This window comes from Pan paniscus, chromosome 10 (assembly GCF_029289425.2).
Source record: "Pan paniscus chromosome 10, NHGRI_mPanPan1-v2.0_pri, whole genome shotgun sequence".
Lineage (NCBI taxonomy): Eukaryota > Metazoa > Chordata > Mammalia > Primates > Hominidae > Pan > Pan paniscus.
The window spans coordinates 22,025,925-22,048,083 of record NC_073259.2 but is presented as its reverse complement, the minus strand read 5'-3'; the positions used below and the strand labels follow the sequence as shown (position 1 = coordinate 22,048,083).

At 35.7% G+C, this 22,159-nt stretch overlaps 1 protein-coding gene across 9 annotated transcripts in view; it reads left to right on the top strand.

Annotated features, from left to right (window-relative positions):
* LMO3 (LIM domain only 3) overlaps positions 1-22,159 on the top strand; it is a 60,871-nt gene that overhangs the window by 3,065 nt on the left and 35,647 nt on the right. For 2 of the 9 annotated variants that reach the window (XM_063593014.1, XM_063593015.1), the window contains exons 2-3: positions 985-1,051; positions 6,248-6,461. In XM_063593014.1, coding sequence (XP_063449084.1) covers positions 6,256-6,461 — 206 coding nt within the window. In that variant the 5' untranslated portion in view covers positions 985-1,051; positions 6,248-6,255. Of the gene's footprint in view, positions 1-159; positions 298-646; positions 1,052-1,145; positions 1,350-1,727; positions 2,244-6,247; positions 6,462-12,856; positions 12,982-22,159 lie in introns of those variants that run through there. The other 7 variants (XM_063593016.1, XM_063593018.1, XM_063593017.1 and 4 more) reach the window with 6 other exon arrangements.

Genomic DNA, 22,159 nt, shown 5'->3' with positions numbered 1-22,159 from the left:
GAGCAGCGACTTCAGAGAGTTCATGAATGGAAGTCACAGACAGACCAGCGACTGCAGCCACCTCCAGGCATTTCTTAAAGGGGAGGGTTGTGTGCTTTTTCCAGGGTATTCTGGTAGCAGTTTGATTCTCTTGCTTTTATTTTAATTTCCATAATTGGTAGCTTCAGAAATGGCTTTGGAAGGCAATTTGCTTTAAATGTAGCCACCTATTCCAAAATGCCCTGGTTATTTTAGGAACCCTACCCTTTTCCTCCGGAGCTCTCTCGCAGGAGTTCTTCTTTTGGACTGGTCCAGGAGGTAGGGTCCTTCCTCAGTCGACTCCTGCAGAGGTCACATTTTGTGTGCGGGTTTGTCCCCAGCGTTTGTGAGTAGCATATGCATGTGGTTGTGCTGACTGCACTCGCAGGCTTGTAAATTTTCACCCTGGGAAATTAGCAACAAAGCCCGATCTGTCTCGTGGCTGCTTTGCACTTTCCGAGGGCGGCTGTACTTGACTGAGCTGCAGAACAGGCACACGAGAGCGAGCGAGGGAGCCAGCGAGAGAGGGAGGGAGAGAAGGAAAGAAGAGGGGAGGGGTGGGGGCGAGAGGTAAATAGTCTTAAATCGGAAGGGAGCTGCTTCTCTGTGGTCTTGACAAGCGCTGCCTGGGCTCCGCCGGCTCACTAATAACTGAGTGACCTTTTCTTTGGCTGTATTATGTCTGGCTGGGAAGGGATTGCATTTTGCAGCTGAGAGCCGGAGCTTCCTTCAGCTCGGCTCCTCGCACGCTGCTGGGGTAAGTTGTCTTGAACCAGGACGGAGAGAGACAGCCTCGGACTGCAGTTGCCTAAAAGGAGGACACCTGTGGCTCAGATGCGGTCAACACCATTGCTTGGCGGATCCTTGAGGACCTCATTATTTTAAACTTAAAAAAAAATAGACATTCCCTCCCCCGTCTTTTTTTTTTTTTTTTTCAAACAATGCTTCTTTTTGACCTTTCCCAAGGAGAAGCGCTACAAAGCAGCCACTGTGCTTACTGAACGGCCTCCCCCTGTATCGCTTGATTGAGAAGGTAAGTGCAGCAACTGTGTACACACGCGTCGGCTTATTTGTGGTGTGTGTGTCTGCGGGTGCGCGCGTGCGTGTGCGGATGTGGGTATTTTTTTCTTCCCCAGCCTCTGCTAATGAGGCATAAACTGGAGCTGCAACCCAGCTCCGCACTGCAACTTTCACTCGGGCTGCAGCTCTACTGAGACGGTTTTGTTTAAATCATGTGAGGCTTCATTATTTTTATGATGAGACATGAAATAGATGCAGGCGGAAGATGTTGATGGAAGGAGGGAGAGCGGCTGCGGCGCGGAACGTCTCAAGTACGACTCGAGTGGATAATAGTCAAAGTTCACCATGAACTGCAGTATTTCCACACCCCTGACTCCCGGGGAGAGAGGGGCAGGGAGAGTTTGGAATTAGGAAGTGTTTGCTCCCAGCCCATAGGAAAAGAATTCAGTCCTGGGTGGGTTTCCGGACCCCTCCCCCTTACTTGCTGGAATTCATGAACCCCCACTTCTTAAAGAGTTGATATTACAATCTTTTGGTCCTTGTTGACGCTTCTGCCTCTCTCCACGCAGCCATAATAACAAAATGTTGTTCCTTTGCCGTGGAAAAGTGGCTGTGTTTGGGCATGGGGGGGGGCAGGCGGGTAGGGGCAGAAGTGGCTAGAAGAGGGAAGGTCCCTGGACCAAGGTGCCTATATCTTAATAGATTGAGATTCAAACTGATGCAGCACATTTTTTACGGGGACTACCCAGATTGCTGTTATGAAATACAAGTCAGATTTATGATCTTTTTCATATTGAACATGATATGCTATGCTAACGCTGCATGTGACAGTTTAATCAAATCCATTTGTTACCAGGAAGCTAAAAGGGGCCGCTGGGATTTTAGGATTACGGGCAGAGTTAGGGAAGCATGTGGCTTTGTCATTCGCCATCATTTTGCACACTGCGAGGGGCTCCGTGTGTGCGCCCTGTCTTGTCTGGCCGTCCTCATCCCTTCCCCCACCCCCTGCCGCCACTCCGACCCGCTCCCAAAGTGGCTTCACAATAGTCGGTCCTCGGCGGTGTAGGCTGCGCACCAGGTCCACACTTAAGCGAAATCAAGGAGACCCCCTTCTACTTCTACCTTTGGGCTTGGTGCTCAATGCGAAGCTGCTGCAACTCAGGCACGCCTAAGTCAACTCATGCAGAAAAAGGAGAAAAGTTTTGGTAAGGTTACAGTCTATCATAGATGCACTTTGCTGGCGCTCTGCACTCCTGGCCGCTCAAAAGCCTTTCTGCTTTTCCGCTGCTTTTGTGTCTTTCTGAAAGAACCGAAATATTATTGTTGTAACTGCTTTGAAAGACTGCTGCTTAAACCAATTAATCTTGCTAGATGCAACAAATACTGCTACATTCTTTGCAAACCATCCCTGTGTGGCTGCAAAGACACAACCACAAAAGGCTGGAGCATAAACTCCGCAAGGGATTCTTTGTTAGAGTGTATGTATGTTTCTTATTTTTTTTTTTTTTTATTTTGCATGTGAGCTGCATCAAAATTGAACTCAGTCTTGCAAATCTCTTGTTGGCCTTTGCCAAGCACTAGCACTTTGCTGCCATGGTAACTGTAATTAAACTGATAAGAGTGGAAAAATGTCAGTATCTCTGAGCCTTGCAGCTGCATTGGAGAAAAAGGGAATCAAATTGGTTCCCAGCTCCATTGCTCAAAAAGGGGAGGGGGGTGAAGGATAGGGAAGGGGGCTGGGAGTTGAAGGGGCAGAACAGAGTTAAGCAGCTCCAGTGCCTGAGATCTGGGGACATCTATTTGCATTGTTGTCCCTTAGGGGGCTGCAGCCTGTAGGGATGCTCTGGGCCAGTGAACAGAGAGAAACAAGCTTTTAGGCCCAATCCAGTTTTCCAACCTGGGTTGGGGGCTGGGAAGAGGATGAAGATGGGCAGGAGGAGAGAAAATCTTTTGTCTGGTGCCTCTTGGCAATCGAATGGCCATGTTGGCCAAATTCTTTTAATCTGTGTCAATGCTCCCAGCTGCAGAACCTGCATTCCCATTTTAGCATCTTTCTGAAGCACCTCATCTCTTCCAACCCCCTTTATGTATTCCCTCTTCCTCTTCCCTCTCCCAAATTGTTCTCTGTGAATTTTCCGACAGGGACAAAATGTTTTCTATTCACTCTGTGTAGTTAGTCCAAAAATGTAAGACTGTGTCTAAGTCCTGCAAATCTTTCATTATTATTATTATTTTTTAAACCCCTGTGTGTTGTGGAGTTGTGGTTACTTTGTTGTGTTAACTACTGAAGCTGAGACTGTGCGGATGAATGGCACGGAACAAGGGAACATAATGGATGCAATCAACCGTTAGGCCGCCTCACAATGCAATCCAGGCAATTAAAAGCTCACCAGAGTTTAAATGAAATGGTTCTACTTATTTCTGCACACCACACTGCACAGGCTATTATTTATGTCTTTTTTTTAATTATGATTTCCCTTAAACTGTCAAATAACTCAGAATGGCAGGGTCTCAGAGGCAATAAGAATTTCCCTCAGAACAATTTACATGCCAATCTAAAACTAGTTATGAGTTCTGATGTGCTATGAGCAACTTGTGAAATGTTTCTTAGCTACAAACACGTAACTCTACCCAGACATGTTCTTCTGGTGGAAGAGGGGAGGCTGCTGACTGCTTTATGCCTTTTAAGTACACGGTAACATGGTGACTACAAAATAGTTCTTTTGCTACAATTGTTAACTTGCATGGAATTCAAGAGATTCCGTTTTCAAGAGAATTGCCATGATGTTCTTCAAATAAGGTACCAGGATGGAGTGTGAAATATCAAACTCCTTTTATGCCCAAGGCCAAACAGAATGTAAGAGTTTCAAATATTAATTGGCCTCTGAGTGCTAAATTAAAATGTCAACACAACAAAAACATTTTGTGAAGACAAGTAGGGTAGTGTTACTTGTGCCAAATGTTGGTATCCCCTGTCTTGGTTGCAAAGCATTTTGAATAAAATAGCTGACCTTCTATGCTTGATGGTAGAAACACAACTGTGGGAAATATAACTTAGCTGCTACTGGGATTTTTTTTTTTTCGATTTGTCATCTTTGAGCTTTGTGATAAATAAAAATAATAGCCTTACAAATTTAATAGAATGGCCGTTAATTAGGATGGCTTAATTAGAATGGCTTCTCTTAATATTTATTATTTAGGTGTTTTCAGTAACACCATCCAGAATTTCACTGAGTAAATCAAAACTTCCCCTTCCCCCTAGATGTGTGGTTAACAGGCACTTGGATCTGTTTTCACTGTAATTAATGGCATTCGTTCCTTGTGGAACCTTGCTAGAAGAGGATAACTAGTTCTGATCAAAGAAACTTCATTTGTTAGAAGTTCTAGAGAGTGAGATTTAGCAGAGCTATCAAGGGTTATGATTAATCTACACTAGGCCCTTAGCTCCTTCAAAGGAAAGGAACAGAAAGCAGGCTATAGGGATACCACCTGCTCTTCTTACAAATCCAGCTGTTAGTCTGCAGCTCCGGTGACTACAGCTATGCTTATGATGCAGAAAGAAAGAACAGCTACTCTGCTTTATTTCCTGCCATTCCCTACACAACTCTACCAGACAAGTTATTTTCTAATGAAAGTTCAACATCCTAACAATATTTTGTGCAACTCATGTATTATTTGTAGTTAGAAAAGTTATTCCGCTCTGCGGATGCCTTGATGTCTCTTACCAGTGGGATTTTTTTTTAAAAAAAAAGGTTGTGAAAGTTGTGATGGGGGTGAAGCCTTCATCATAAGGTATCAGAGGAAACTAGAGGAGGTTTAGCTGTTTTGGAGAAGGAAAATATACAAAAGTGCAGATTACAGCTTGACATTTCTTATCCTATAATGCATGCACATTTGGTGTTTTGTATCCTCCTACATGCAAGTTTAAAACTTTATGCCTAGGAGAGCAAACATAATGCAGCAGAGGGGTCTCTGGACTGTAAGAAGGCCATTTGGCTGGAGTCTATAGCGTAACTGTCTTTCAGCTTTGAGCAAGTCTCTGAACCTCTCTTGGGCCTCTGTAACATAATTTGTAAAATGAGGGAATTTGGAATTGATGATGTCTGCAGTACTTTATAGTGCTTAAAATGAGTTATTTGATAAATATGAGGCATTGGATAGTTGGTCCAGCTTCTTGCTAAAGCTGGGTGTTTTAATACCTAGGAAATAGGAAGACACTCAAGGTGAATATCCATTCATTCAAAAGATTTCAATCAAACTGTAAAGCCCATAGAATCCAGCTGGATTCCTTATTTATGATGGATTTATATCTTTAAAATATATAAATGTTTCTATGTTTAGCATAGTATACATATAATATGTATATATTTACTTATATATGTTTGTATAATTGTATATATATTTAGATCTTGCCTTCTATTGTTTTTTCTTTCCTTTATAAAACAAATAATTGCATGTTTATGGTAATAAATGGTATAATCATATACTTTAGGTTTACATAAAAGCATATAGTATATAGTTAAGTAATCTGCCATTAATATAGGTGCTGACTGATGCTTGTGAGTATAAATGTTATATTTGAACACAATGAATACTTTGAAATATCAAGGACATAGAAGAAGTATTTGGATGCAAGCAAGAAATATAGGATTGGTGAGCTTTTCGGGTAGCAGTTCTGTGTACTTAACTATAAACACCTCTACTGCTGAATAAGGTTAGTGTAACCCCATACCAGGTGCACTCTCCTTCCACCGTCAAGCACATATTAAGTGAAATTTTTAAACAGTTAAGTGAAACTCATTTTTTTACTTCTAGGGACTGTGCATAGATTAATTTGTTAAATAGCTTTCTTTTCAGATTGTTATTTACTCACATTTTCTTTCTAAAGGAACTGCTCTATGGGGAGAATGAAGATACTATAAAATTATTTAATGTTATTGAACTTCATATTTATAATGTCAATTTACCATGGTCAACATGAATTTATTATTATTGTCACTTGGCATGTGTAACTTTATGAATGATTTAATAAGCACTTGATAAAGTTTGAGACTTTTTGTTTCCAAAATTTGGTTTGATTTCAGTATAGCCCTAAACAAGAAAAGCTAACACTCCTAGAATAAGGAAATATTAAATATTTAACTTGTTTGAGGTCTTTTTATTCTGTCTGGTAGTCTCAGCTCTCTTTTTTGCTTTTGTCTTCCTTTAGGTATACAAATGCTCTCAGTCCAGCCAGACACCAAGCCGAAAGGTTGTGCTGGCTGCAACCGAAAGATCAAGGACCGGTATCTTCTAAAGGCACTGGACAAATACTGGCATGAAGACTGCCTGAAGTGTGCCTGCTGTGACTGTCGCTTGGGAGAGGTGGGCTCCACCCTGTACACTAAAGCTAATCTTATCCTTTGTCGCAGAGACTATCTGAGGTAGGAATTATCCTTGCACACCAGTGATGACTGGATGCCTTTTAAAGTACTTTTGTAAGTGTATTTTTTGTTTGCTTGTTTCGTTTCCTTACTGCCAGCTTATATTCCTGAAAGAAGTTGACCTGTCAGCCTTCAAAGTGTTGCCCTGTGTGTGTTACCCAAATTAATGCTTAAGGAATAGCCAGCAAACCACAATATTTAAAGTATTTCAATTTGGCTTGCCTGCACACTCAGGCAATTGGTTATGGCGCTGCCTATATTGAAACTGCCAGTTAATGTCAATGTCAAGGATGTATTTGGTCGAAATCAGCATTCAGGTTGATTTACTTATTTTTGCTTTTTTTTTTTTTTTTTTTTTTTTTGGAGCTTAAGGGGGAATGGGGGTTGAGCATAACACAAAGAAATTAATCAGCCATTTGGCAAAGTATCTTAACTATTTTTAAAAAGTTCAACTTGAAAAAAAATGGACTGTGTAAAACAGTTTAATTGTTGCCTCTAAGTTGGACCTGAATTTAGTCTTCTAAAGTTATTCAGCTGTCTTCTCTGTTTCAAGTGTGTCAGAGGAAGTCAGGTGCAAATCCTTGGTTAATATCTATTAGTGCATTTATTGTAGAGTTTTGAAAACTTTCCCCAAGTGTAGATACATCTTCCTCCTGCCCCACCTCATGACATTCTAAACGGGAATCTCAAAAATACAACTAAGCAATTGAACCGCCTCAGACTTGCCAGTAGTTTTATGGATAATAACAAAGTAAAGACCTCCATCATTATAGGAAAATGACAGCCACCCTCCAACCTGTAAACATCTGAATGCTTTCAGGACAAGGCAGGTGTTCTTGGTTATGGAGCTATGAAGCCTACTAAAGCTTGTTTTCCAGCATTAAGTACTCAACACAGAATTTCTGCTGAAGGAAAATTATTTTGCTTTTCAGGCAACTTTGTGACTTACTTCAGCTGCAAATTACTTATATTAATAAAGTAGGATCTATCAAATTAGAGAAATGATATATGGCATCATTGGGATTTTCATATTTAATACAATTAATCATTTTCTGGTCTGACATTAAGCGATTTATTTGGAATTTTTTCCCTTATGACAAAATTTATCAATCAACGGTAACTCCTTTAGTACCTTGGTCATTTGGTGAGGTGTTTTCTAGGGAATTTGGTCGTTCTTAGTATATAATTCAGCTATTTTCAGTCAGATCCAATCTTTAGATATAAAAATATATCATTTGATTAGTGGTAGTTACAAGAGGGTGAAAGCAGTACTGTTTATCAGATTCTACTCCTTCTCGCTCTTAGGACGGCCTCATCTGACAGCCTCCTGACTAATTATGGCCACTTGTTACTACTTCTCTGTGTTCCAAGTGCGTAAAACACATGCAAGGTGCCAACAATGAGAAGTCACTCTCTCCAGCCAGGATTTCCCTCATTGTGTTGGCACAACTAATCAAAATTAATGTATAATGTTCATTCTTTTAGAACTCTCTGGTCTTTGAACTTTCCTCTTTGAAATAAAAATTTCTCTTCTGCCCATTGTGAATTAGAGCCTCATTTCCACATAAAGCATTTGTATTTGCTTTTAGTGATTTAATACTGCTTTTTAGTTTTGCTTTATCTGTACTAACCAATAGTCATAGCTTTTTGACTCCTTTTGACTTTTACATTTGTTTGTAATTTCAGTATCTCAAGTAGATTTATGTTACCATTTCAAATAAGGAGTTTATATAGCCCGGGCAATGTTAAGGTGTTTTAATAAACCAAAGGACAAAAATTAAGTAAACTTGAAAGAATGTCAACTGAAATATCTGGGGGTTTTGAAAACAAAAATAAAAATTTGCCAAGGAAATATCTATATTGTGAGTATAACATGCTTCTTAGCTGTCAACATAGCATCGAGCAAAGACAGTAATCTTAGATTTGTTTTGTTTTCTTTTTCCTTGTGGTAGTAAAAATATATTTGATAGTCTCAAGTGTTTTGCTAAAACGCATTTATCAAAAATACTTTTCATATCAGAAGTTTTTGTATCTCTATAAGAGTGTATGTGGCTTTTTGTAGAATAACTTTCAGTTACCTCCTGATAGGCTCAAACTTTTAATGGTGGTTAACTTATTAAAAGTATATAATATTCTTTCAAATATAAACCCTGGTCCTGATTGCCAATATATTCATTTCTCAGAGTACGATTTCCTCTTAAATTGGTCATTACCACATTAATGGCCAGTTGTTATGTTAACAGCCTAACGGTTGTTAACATTTCAAACTAAGTTGTTAACAGCAATCTTGTCCCTTATTTAAACTGAAAGTTTGTTGTATATAATGTGACTTATTTGGCAACTTCATCAACACTTAAAATTGCAGAAGTGAAGTGGAGAATTGGTGTGTGTAAAACACTGTGTTACGTGTTATAGATTATGCCGCAGATGTGGTATTTAGTTTTATGTGGAAAGCATGTGTCTCAGTGAAATTGTGTAGATGTTCAACAGCATATGTCTCTGATTGGCAAATTAAAATAGTCTGATTCTGTATGGTAAATCAACAAATATAGTCAAGCAGATTTTATTTACAAATTAATTTCTTTGATTAGATACAAATAGTTGTTCAAAAATGTTTATTAAATGCTTACTGTGTGAGAGGTATGATTTCAGGCAATGGGTGAAATTAGCTAAAGGAAAAAGGAAGGTACACCTAAAGTTGCCACTATCTAATTGTTTATTTAATTACATAGAATCTGTAATATAATCAGTGAACAAGTAATATTCTGTGGTTATTTTCCTGAGCTTTAAAAGTAATTTTTCTCATTTTCCTCCAAATTCAGCATACTTTCATTTTGTATTTTATATAACCAATGTTTAATCACTTAAGTTCTATTTTAAAAGTTGTTTTATTTTTGGCCCTTGGATATTATGTAACTTCTCTGAGGCACCAAACTGGACATAAATAACTTACATATTTATATTTCATGTCTAAATTATTAAGAACGTAAGTAAGAATAAGGAAAGTAATAAAATAGTAATTTGCCTGTCCACATATATTGTTGGTTACAAGTATTGTCCTGGACCAGATAATTTTTTACATACAGTGAAATGTAAAATATTTTTGCCAATTACATTTAGCTTCTTAATACACTTCTCCCTCCATAAACAGAAAGAAACAAACACTCCTAATTATGAGCAATGAGACTTAAAGATCTGTGTTTTATTTGTGTTACTTTGAGTAGTGATAATGATGATGTGATTTATAAGTTCTTTGAATGATGATTTGAGATATTAAATAATATGAAAATATAATAATTTAGACTGTAAGATATTTTCTTAAGGGTTATAGAAACTATTATTATGGAAAATTTGATGTCTTTCCATTTTTTTTCTCCTTTATGGCACTAGTAGCTATATTTAAGAGAAAAAGAAAGAAAAATCTTCCATAGTTTTTACATTAAGTATCAAACCTTAACAGTGGAATTTTTCACTTTCCAGAACTGGACTGGCATATCATTCATTTAGCTGTGGAACATAAAACGTACATATCTGATGAGACAGAATTTGCCCATTTGTGGGATTGCTTTCCTCCTTTGGAAACTCATTAGCTAAAGAAAGAGAAGGACTGACTTTTTAAAACTTCCTCTAACATGTTTCTGACTGAAATTATGAAATCTACCCAGTCAATATTTATATGCCAGGCAGACCAAGAAATGTATCTGTTAAAAATCTATCCAATGCATTTATAATTATTTTTATTTTTTTGAAGAGTAACTTATGACAAATTAGATATAGAAACATCTTTGTGCTTTAAGTTGGAGCTTAAAATTGATATTGTCTAAAGTAGATTAAAAATGACTGTGTAAAAATAGCAAAGTTGTAGTGATAATGTTTAAGGTACTCATCACTGTGATCTATCAGCCTTATTTCAGTATGAAAAAATATGAATAAAGTAGCCAGCCAGTGCATAATCAGAGTCTTAGAATTAGGAATTCTACATGCTTTTATTTAATGTTTTGCAGCAAGCATTAAATAGAACTAGGAGAAATACCAAAATACTTTCTTTTTCAACTTGAAGGCAATAAAGGATGTCAGAATGTAACTGGAACTCAACTTCTGGGCAATTTTTCGTTGTTCTTTCTTTGAACCTGCAACTTTTTGTGACGTACTTTAAGCATTAAGTCTATATAGGCTGTATGTATCTTGTATCTCTATGAATGATATCTTGCCAGAGTTTATTCAAAGCTGTTTGCTGTGGTATGTGCCATGGAAGCTGCTTATAGCTTTTCCTATATAAGAAGCTGTAAAATGTCTTATATAAAATTTAATGCAATTTGCTATTTTTATACGTGAGGATGATTTGTTTAAAATGAAACTACTGGGAAAGAGTGATGCTTCATGCTTCACCATAGTTGCTAATTAACTAAAATGATTTGAAGCTTGCTATGCTGACTACAAATTTTATATGCTTTAATATAATAATATAATAACTCTAAAAGAGAAAATAAAAATAAATTGCCACATAGGGCATAAATCTAGCTATAACTTTATCTCACATTGATCAAACCTGGTGCTTCTAAATTTTTATGTAAGGTCAGCTTTATATTGGTACATAATTATAAGTGTAAAGGTAAATAGGAATATGTTGTTAATATTATTTTATCTGGCAATTTATAGCACAGATGCTTTTTTAATGTTGATACAATATTCATTCTTTTTTCTTTCATTGTCATCTTTTTAATATTAATCATTTGGAAGTATTTTTCCAGGAAAGCAATGTATTCTTATTATTTGAAAAACCACTTTTTACTGTTCTAAATTCTGAAAGCATAAACTTTTATATGAAATGGAACTCTACAAATAAGCTTTATTTCTATAAGCTTCATTTGAGCTTTTAAATACTATCTTATTGTCATAATTTTTATGTTTGAATGTCTAAGTTAATTTTAGTATTATGAAATATTTTGACATGAGCATATTGAACTCCATATCTGTTACAAAAATACTGTTATATTCCTTACAAATTATCTTATTTGCAGCTTTATAAAAAGTTACAATTTTAAGATCATTTTTCCCTTTATTGTAGAAGAAGCATTATTGAATTCTGTTTTAAATATTTTAGCGTTTATACTACTCCTGAACCAATACAAATTAGGAGTGATAATTTTTTTGGATAATTCTTCAGAAGAGTGCCCCTCATTCTGGAAAATAGTAGGTGAATTCACACTAGACTTCCTGAGCAAAAACTGCCCCCAAACAACTTCTATTAAAAATATTTACTGCACATACAGAATTTCTTCTCATTGGTAAATTTACCTGCAATATCTTTCTATCTTTAATTCTATAATGCATTCATTTTCAGTAAATGAGTATTTACCAATAATATAATTATTTTACTTTTGTGGCTTTTTGTTTTAGTTTGTTTTGTAGACTTGAGATAGTTTCACTGGAAATTTCACGACCCCCCAGAGTATTAAAAATATTTTATAATGTTTCTGTATCTTGATAGTTTTTTATCTTTTAATAAGTACGAAATACTTCAGTCAGGATAGTTTTTACATGTAAGATGGATAAGTTAGACATACCTGACTTAGCAGAAAAATATTCTGTTTCTACAAGTGTATTTAGGATTAAATGCATCTGGAAAACCTACATTTGAGAATTGCTAAAATTGCTTATTTTGCACTTTATAAATACATAGAATTCTGGGAAATAATTTCTATTTTTGGTTGCTCTTAGACTATATCAAAGTAAGCCAGCACTTCATTTATAAACTCACCATTAACTTCCATTAAGTGACTAATAATAAATTTTAATGGTGTGTTTTGACTACATAAACATAATTTGTTAAGCAATCTCATTTTTAAAATATGCTGAAAGTAGTAATTTTGTAAATGGTTTTGATGAATATATAAATTGTAGAAATGTATTATGCAGTTCCGTTTTCTGCCTCACATAAAAATGAAATAGCCTAAAAAAAGAATTGCACCAACCTAAATGACCGTTGTATTTCCCTTCATTACACTGTGGGGCACTGAAGTCTTATTTTGGTATTTGGCTTGAAAACATTTTTCCAACTCGTATGAGAATGTCTTCTATTATTCAAAGCCATGTACTGCATCCTCATCCCATCTTCTGAAAAAATTAGCCAATGTTTCTCACTTTTATCAATAAAAAATACAATATATGAAGTGTAAATGCTGGACAAGATCTGGAAAACAAAGGGAATAAAAATAAAAATAGCAATACTCTGTTCAATTTGCTAGGTATTTTTATAAACCTCCATTTGTATTAGGCATGTCTCTATAAACGGCCTTTTTCTTTCTTTTTTATTTTTTAGTTTAATTGGCTTATAAAAATTGGTTTATGTATATGATTACTTCTGCTGATACATGGCACTTCCTCTTGTTAAGCATTTGAAGAGGTGTGGATCTATATACATACATGCTGCACATACAGAGATTGGAATCTGTGTAACCTTAGAATCGCCATTACCTTTTGTCATCATTGACTTTAGCCAACAAATCACCATAGCTTGGTAAGCTTTAAAACTTGTAAAATTCAAACACTTGACCCCAGCTAATTCGTTAATATTGCAAACTATAGCACTCATCTATTCTTACAGGATACTAATCAGTCTAACATGTAGGACAACTTTTATAAAACTACAGAATGCCTAAATTTATTTCCTTGTGATTTAAAATATCTAATTCTGTTTTTCTTAGCTCCGAGGGAGTTTGACACTGCCTGTTCTAGTTCTGTTTTTACTATGATAATATACTTGTTTTGATGATTAACCATGTATTTCCCTTTTCAAGGTGCTTACACGAAGCTTATTTTGAAGTGGAAGTTTATACTGTGAAGCAAGAAATGTGGCATTTAGCTTTTCATTTCTAACTTTGAAACAATTCCTTTGGCTTATGCCTTTCCCCCCTTTATTATCAGTATTAATGGATAACTTTCTCTAAAGGAATTAGGACCTAAGCACATCCTCTTATTATAGAAACCAAACGTTTGCTATCTTGACAAACTAACTACATCAGCCAACTGTGCATTTGCTTGTGCCATTTTTTTGCTTCTGTGCTGTATTATGAAATCTTCTTGATAAACCTTTTTCTTCTCAACAGTATTTTTGTAGTTATGTAATGATTCTCTTTTCGCCGAATTCCTTTGCGCTATCATGTTAGTGTTTTCTGATGCAAAAATCTCTAGTTGTGGGCTTTACAAGTTTAAAATGAAATCACACTTGAGATGAATAATCATCTTGGAATAGTCAAATCCCTGATTTGAAGTTGGAAAATTAACATTAAGCTGCATGTATTAAGTTAGACTCTAATCAGCATGTGTTGTTATGATTCAATTTAATATTAAAACTCTCCAACTGGGCTACTGGGAAAATAAAAGACTCTTAGGAATTGAAAGAGTATTTGCAGAAGAGCACACCAAAGCAATATTTAAGTAAAATTGTTATTACTAATGCAGTGAAGCATCGTCCACATTAAACCCAAGCTATTAATAAAAAGAGAAAATCAATTTTAGTAAACATAAATATCAGATATGACAAGGACTAGTAAGCAGGCATGGAACTTCATAAAATGTGCTAATCCTAATGTTTAACAGTAATCAGATACCACAGAGAAAAAATAAATTCCTGTCTCATTTATGCTGTGGGATCCCAACAAGCAACAAGAGGGAAAAGCTAATTTTAGATGTCATTACTTTACTCCTAGTTTCTAAAACTTTTAGAACAATGTTATGTTTTTATTTTAGCAGTTCTAACAGAGATGTTTATTTACCTGTTTTTGAAATTATTTTATTCTTTTTGTTTTTAAAAGATTTTGAAATCTCTTTAGTAATTATTTTTAATGTTTTTTAATTTTCCATCTCTAGGATAGTGTTTTTTGACATACTGCTCACATTTCACCAAAAAATAGAAGAATCAAGACTGTTACATTTTAAAATACCTTACAACATTAAGCATACCACTTATTTTTTGTTTATTAGCTGCTCAATAAAAATATATTCTTACCAATATCTATGTATAAAGATGGTAACATGAGTGGATCAGTACCTGTTCCTTTACCTGGGTGGGTAGGAGTAAGGGAAGCGGATGGAAAAAGCAGTCGTAACTTCATGCAAGTATTAGTTTCCATGAGCAGGTTATTTGCATTTTACAGGTGAGATGCTCACTTATACTGTGAATGTAATTTTAGAGTCTATAAATATTGCATGTGAATATCCACTGAGGAACATTTGCACTTTGGGAGATACAAAGAAATTATAAGTAATTGCCTTCAAATTTATAAGCCAGTATTTTCTGTGACCATTTATTAGGAAAAATATTAGAAAGTTCCTGAGCTAGAAGAATCTCTTCTTTCACAGTGCAACCCTTGCTGAGAGGCAGGATTGGGGTTTGTGTTTATGATTACTTGCTTTGCTATCTCTTTAACAGTTCTACAATGAAACCATTTAGTCACTTGACAAATATTTGAGTGCCAATACTTCATTCTTATAAATAATGAATGTGAAATACTACATTTCTAATTAATTTTGTATAATATATAAAGTACAAAGTTATACGTACTTTCTTTTGTGAAGAATAAGCTATCCAGTCTGGGAAAATTGGAAAGAACTTAAGAGCAAGTTATTTTTCAAATTTTCTACACCTGATAAACATAGTCACTATTATTGTCAAATAACTAAGTAGAATATATAAAGAGTTTCACTCCAGTTAAGTCCCAGGGAACCAATATAGAGAATGACAAGAGGTATGATCAGGAGAGATTAGAAAATATTCTGAAGCAGGGAGGTTATAAAGTATCTGGACTTCATAAAAATTATTTCATAAGCCAGTGGTCCTCTTATAAAAGCTGAGCTTTGAGCTTCACGGGTTATATTTTGGGTGCAGAGCAAGACAGACTTAGCTTGTAACTTTCATGCTATTTGTATTATTCCAACTCTTATCACAGATATCAGTAAGTTATCAATAATTGACACCCCTTGCAAAATGCTTATCTTTCCTTGTACAATTGATACCTCTTGCAAAACACTTAATCATCCCCATTCCCATTTTTTCATTCAATAAATGTGATCATTCTGTATATTCTAGGTACTGTAAAAGGCCTTGACATACAGCACTAAATAAAACACAAAAATACCCGCTCCCCTTGTAGAGTTTATATTCTACTTAGGGGAAATAGGTAATCAACAAAATAAGTATAGGGCATGAGGAGATGATAAACACAATGAGGAGAAAATGAAGCAGTACAAGAGGTTTGTAGAATTTTGGTTTGTGTGGAGGGGGTGCGGACAGCCTCACTGAGACGGTGACTTGAGTAATGACCTGATGAAAGTGAAGGAGCTAGCCATGATCATGTACGGGAAGGACATTCTGGGCTCAGGAACATCCAGTACAAAGGCCCTGAGGTGGGAGTTTTTCTCATATGTTTGAAGGACATCACAGATACTAGTGCAGCTGGGGTGTGTGAGAGCAGGAGGGGCAAGAATAAGGGGTAGTCGCTGTGTAGGTCTATGGTACCACCTATCACTGTTGCAACAAACAGTGCCCCGTATACATTTCTAAATGTCCCCTAGAAAAGTGATAATACTTCAATTTGAAAACCATCGTAAAGCTTATTCAGTGAGGCAGTTGTGAAATCAATTTCATTTGGGATTATAGAATTCATCTGCTGAATTGAATGAGATTATTTTTCATTTATTTACAGGAAGTTTTTTTGGATGTCTTTTTATTTGGCCCCATTGATGACCCTGTGTGATTAAGTAATAGTTGTGAAATATGAATTTGAAAACAGGCTTCTGGATTTGGTCACGTGATGATCTGTTGCCAATCTAAGGGGGATGATATAGTCGCATGTTTGATTTTAAAGTGATGCATCTACATTCATCTATTAATATGGCAAATGGAATATCTATACATCATAGTATTTCAATGTGAAATTCAAGGAAATGCCTATATTGATGAGCTAGGACTGCCAACACAGCATTTATGAGAGTAAGATCTTGACCAAAGATGTCATCAAACTGTCCTGATCACAATGATACCGATTTTTTTTTAATTCTTAGGTAATACAAATTGCAAAGATGTGGATTTTTCAAAGGCCATTAATTTTCTACTCTTGAAGTCAGCTATTCTAGGTCTGAGGGGTGATATTCTTGTCTTTTTTTCACTTTTTAAAAGTCAAGCCAAGCCCTATTTAATTATCTTACAGTTATAAAACATGTAAAATAATATATTTGCTCTAGTTATGATAAATGTTTCTAAATCCAGCACTTAGAGAAGATACATTAAGGACATATTGTTATTTAAAACAATTTCGTGAATTACATTCTTGATGAGACAAATGTTACATGAGTTTGTTTATGCTTATATTTCTCACCACTAACCTAACCCACTAACCTTAATCCTAGCTCACTAATGTTAGTTTCGCTTGAAGAAGAGCTAAGCATAATCCTCAAAGCCAAAAGTTAAATATTAATTTCTATTTATAACAGTGGGATTTGTATGTACAAAGTGTCTTTTAAAAATGTTTAAGTTTAAACTTTGGGTACAAATCAAAGTTCTCGAGCTTGCATGTATATTTATAAAATGGGCTGGGATATCTTCATGCATACTTGGCTAAGAAGCTATGCAAATGTGCTCTGAATCTTATAAGGAGGTACAGGATGAATGGGTGGGCTTTCAAAAACGGTGGCATTTATACTTCATGCACAAAAAAATCCAACACATACTTCCCAGAAAGCTAGACGGAGATAGTAGCCAAAGAGCTTTACGAGGCTTAATTCCTACTGTGGTCTGCATCTTGGGGGCTTTTTTCTGTTACAATTTCTAACAGTCCCCCTCTGTTCTTCCTGGCAGATGCTTTTCTTGTCCAGATTGAGTTGAGGAACCTATATTCCTAATCACTTGGTGATCCTCGTCTTCCAAGGCCGATCAATTTGAGCTTGATCTTAAAGAAAAGTTGCTTGATCTTAACCTGATAGTTTGCTTGGTGTTTAAATAATCTGAAATAATCTTGTCAGTGATAGTTATTAAACAAACCACTCTCTTTATAATAGAGATGATGTGCTTATTTGATTAAATATGTTACATTATTTGTCTTCTTGGTTAGCTCTTGACTTCTGCAGCAACCTAAAAAAGATATAATTTTTCAGGAGATTTTAAATTAATGTTTCTTAAATTTTTCCTTCCTAACTTATACGGAGCCTTTCATCTGCACTACGACCTAATTTTTTACTGTGAAGTCACAAGTAAAAGTAAAGCCACAAGCTTATACTGCACTCATAGTAATATGTACAGTATATTTTAAATGTCTCATCATGTGTTTCTCATTATTCTACTACATTAGGTATTGCCCCTTCTCCATCAATGATCATCAGTGGCAGATAACTCATGTATTCCTATTAGGATGCATTCATCTACTGTTGTTTTAATCTTCTGTGAATATCACTTCATTAAAAAATAAAAAGTTACATGAGTTCTTGTCACTTCCCTAAAATCTTCCAAACTGGGTGAGGTTACATCTAATTCCTAGATCTTAGAGGCATGTCAGGTTGCATCACGGTGAGGTATCCAGGCCTGACGTCGACCCCCTTCTGCTACACCCCATCTTCACGTTCCTAGGCAACTTACTCAACCTCTCCAAGTCTCCGTTTTCTTCTCTAGAAATAGGAATCCTATTCATAAAATAGTTAGGGGTGACAGTGGACCACAGTAGGGAAAGAGCGGTACACATTGGCTGATACTCCTCCAATGTCAGCTTCTGTTGCTATGAGGGGAGAATGGCACTGAGTTACGAAGATAAGATAAGGGAGAAATTAAACATGAGGAGAAGATTAAAGAAGAGGTTTAAGAGTGATTAATAATGAAGAATATGAAAGGCTACTAGTATAATGAGATCGTTTACCAACTTTTCATGTGCAAAGGAGATGGGTGGAGAAATGTCTAAATATGTGCACTTTAGGCTCTATGGAAAAATTATCTCAACACTGGAGATTATTGGAATTTGGAATGGATTGTTAAATTAAGATTGTAGTGTGCTTTATATAAATGAGGATGAATTTGGATCTTTGGGAGAATTACTGAAAATTCTATTTCCTTTGTAACTGAGGTGATAGTTTTCTAAAATACCTTATATATCCATGCTCTCCCTATTTTACCTTATAAAAGTTCTATGGCCTTGTAAAGCATTATATTTAATATTCCATAGAGTAGAATTATATTATACAATTTTAGGTTGTTTTAGGTTTTCTTTATAGTGTTGATTTTGCATCTTTTTCTCAGGTGGCAAGGAAATTGAATACCAACTTTTTTACTCACATTATTTTTCACAGTGTTCTTTAAACAATTTGATTATATATCTTTATTCTTAAAGAAATTTAAGTGCACACCTTCAATTTGTATATATTTATAAATTGTAAATTATTATACATTTTAAAAATTATGAAAACAACATTTAAAGGAAAAAGTAGAAAATGCATGGAAATGCTAATAATTTTTTAAGCATTTCTTGGAGTATTGCACCTTAAATTTGGAGAGCACTATGTCTTAGTAGCTTTTTATGTTTAATTGAAAGTTGTTTGATGATACTTGTGAATAAAAGGGGGAAAATACCAAAGCTTGGGAAAGAAGTCATAAGAGAAAGACAGGGTAATTATCTGAAAGAAAGGGACTTTTTAAGGATGAATTAATATTCCTTGTTTTGTTCATTTAAAATTAAATCAAGGTTTTCTTTCATGAGAAATGTAGCAATGCTTGTGGACTTTTTCTAACGCTATACCATAGCTACTGGCAGCATTAATATGAGACAAGGTTCCTCTCCCTCCCTCTGAAACCCCCCATTCAGGACACAGTGAGATTTTTAGACAGATAAATGCTAAGAGAACCCTGTGTACCAAAGGCAGTGTTTACTGCATGTAATACATATCATTGTTTGTCTCCTGTAGTGAAAAATACTTGCGTCGTGCTGTTAAAATGCACTCCTGACAGACCAGTGCTTGCTATTATAGGGTCCATTGCTTAAAAAAATGATACACTGACAGAAATACAATTTAAGAAAATTTAACACCAAGGGTAGTCAACCATGTAGGCTACTATTAAGGGGCCAAAACTCAAGGCCAGGGGTTTATTTTAAAAAGAGGCACAGTTTATTTGCTAGTAGTAGGCAAAGTTAAAAGAAAAAAAATCGAACTTGAATTCCTTGCTCTCTAGTCTGTAGAAAATTAATGAAAGCAACAGTTCAATAAGATTTTATTGCAGAAATGTTTAAGTGAAACGTTTTAAGAATGCTTTGGAATTTTTAAACAGTTACTTACCATTTAGAAAGCTGTAACACTGCAGTGCGTAACAAATTGTTAGCATTGGATCCTAGGCACACCCAGTGATTTTCTTAAAATGGGTAGTCAGAGCTGTTTAATCTGAATCACTTTGTTCATTTCATTTTCGTGTGTGTAGCTTATGAATATATTTGAGATTGACAGGTCAGCAGCACCCACAATTGCTATAATTTAAAATGTAAGCCATTGTCCAAGTACCCTTGTGGGCATAGTTTGGTAGTTAAATGCATTAGATTTGTAACAAGACCTTTTGAGAAGGAAAATAACCAAATATGAGATGTGACGAGATATGTTGGATTTTTAGAGGAGTACAGAATGTTCTAATGAATAAACTGCTACTGAATGATGATAAAGCATGTGTTTTTAAGCTATCACATGACTCTATTATTAGAGGGGAGAATTCCATGAATTTAGATGAGATGTATTGTCTAATTTTACCATTTTAAAAACAAATCTGTCATCCAGTAATATTTGATGCCAACTGTGTATGGCTTACATGTTCCTTTGGGAGAAAGGTTACAAAAGTAATGCAATAAATAATCTGAGCCACAGGAGCTTAGCTCAAGTACCAGAGAAATGGAAAAAAAACATCATCTACTGCAATGGGGGGTCAAAAGATGTGTATCTTGAATTCTCTACCCCGACGGTATAGCCTTATTGCCACATCCTAGGACAGGCTTTGGGAGACAAGTGGTCCTGCCAAGAAAGGACGTCCAAAGATGAAATGCAGTGTCTTTGCAGATGTCCTCCAGAATTCAGTTGGCCTGAATCTGACAATATTATACAACAGATTTTTTTCTGTGGACGTAGAAGATAATGCTTAGCGTGAGATTTGTCCAGACACATTGTCCAGGGCCTCTGTGACTCAGCTGTGTGTTGGAGGAGACCCAGAAAGCCTTGCTGGGGAAGATTAGGATCCTCCGCTCTCCTTGACACAGCCATGCAGTGGTTCTCCATTCATGCACGTGTTTTAGTTGTTTCTTAGTTGTTCCGTATGTGGACTTCATCGTATCATGACATCTTAACACTCTGTGTTCTTGCCAGAGATTACAACTTCAAATGCTGCTTTTCCATTCTTATGTTTTAAGAAGTCATCTGAAGGAAATAGTATTTATGGCAGATTACCTGAAAAACTGGATGTTAAAAAATTATTCCTTGTGATGGTTTTTAATTTATCCTTCCCTGTGTCTTTGATCTTGACCCCTATTGTTTTGGCCCCTCAAAAATTTTTATGGAATTGTACATCAAGGTTTTGCTGTTTTCCTGTGTTGAAGATTTTCATTAACAGCTGCAAAAACATCAGTGTCCTAAGGATGCTATTGGGGACTTTGTTTACTCTATCACACAATGTCCTACCGCCTCACTGGTGAAACGTCGCCCAGATCTTAGGATAAGCAAGATTTCTGAGACTATAAATGACTAAATGATGTTTTTCTTGGGCCTGTGAATCATATACATGTTGACATTTTCCCTCTTTTCTTTGTTTCCTGGGAAGCCCAGATCAAATTTACTTTCTAACAATTGTTTAGAAGTGTATATGTTAATTGATTCTCCAGGCTTTTGTAATTTCTCACGCATATTTTCCTTTCTATTATTATATTTGGAGCTGCTTGCATCACCTGAGGATTATTTTTGACATCATTCAAATGAAATCACTTAAATAATTGGAATGGGTGGACTTCAACGGAAAGAAAATACAGGTGGGAACATAGGGCCTGATGCATGAGAGATGCTCAGATAGCTGAGTGAGAGGAATTTAGGAAAGGGGAGATTGTGATGAAATTAGTTTTCTAATCTGCAATTATATGTAAAATTAGGTGAATTTGAATAATATTTGGGAACAATATTTGAAACAACATTTATGCTCACTATGTAGGATGAAGATGGTAGCAAAAATAACCTTTAATATAGGTTAATATTAATCTTTGTGGCCAAGTGATTGTTTAACATAAAGTTAATCCACTTTTTAAAAATATATACACAAATATGCAAATCCTTTTTCTTGAAGCAGTAATCAATAACTTGTTTTCTACCATGATACTTGAATGTAAATAAAATAGGCTGAATTATTTATCTTGCCAAGGGCTAAGACGGGAATTACAAACTCAATTGCCTCCAGGTTCCGGGGTCTGGAAGGAATAATAACGTTGTGAACTGGGGCTTGCATGCGCCACCCAAAGGGGGAAGCCATGACTTAATTCCAGCACACTGTACGAATGTGGGCCTAATGTTGCTGATTTTTCTGGATAAACCAGATTTTTTTTTTCTAGATATTTCAGTAAAATCTCTTGTATATAAGACATTGGCAACTAATTCTAACGTGGCACACAGCTACTAGTATGTAACTTTTTGGTCAGAATCAT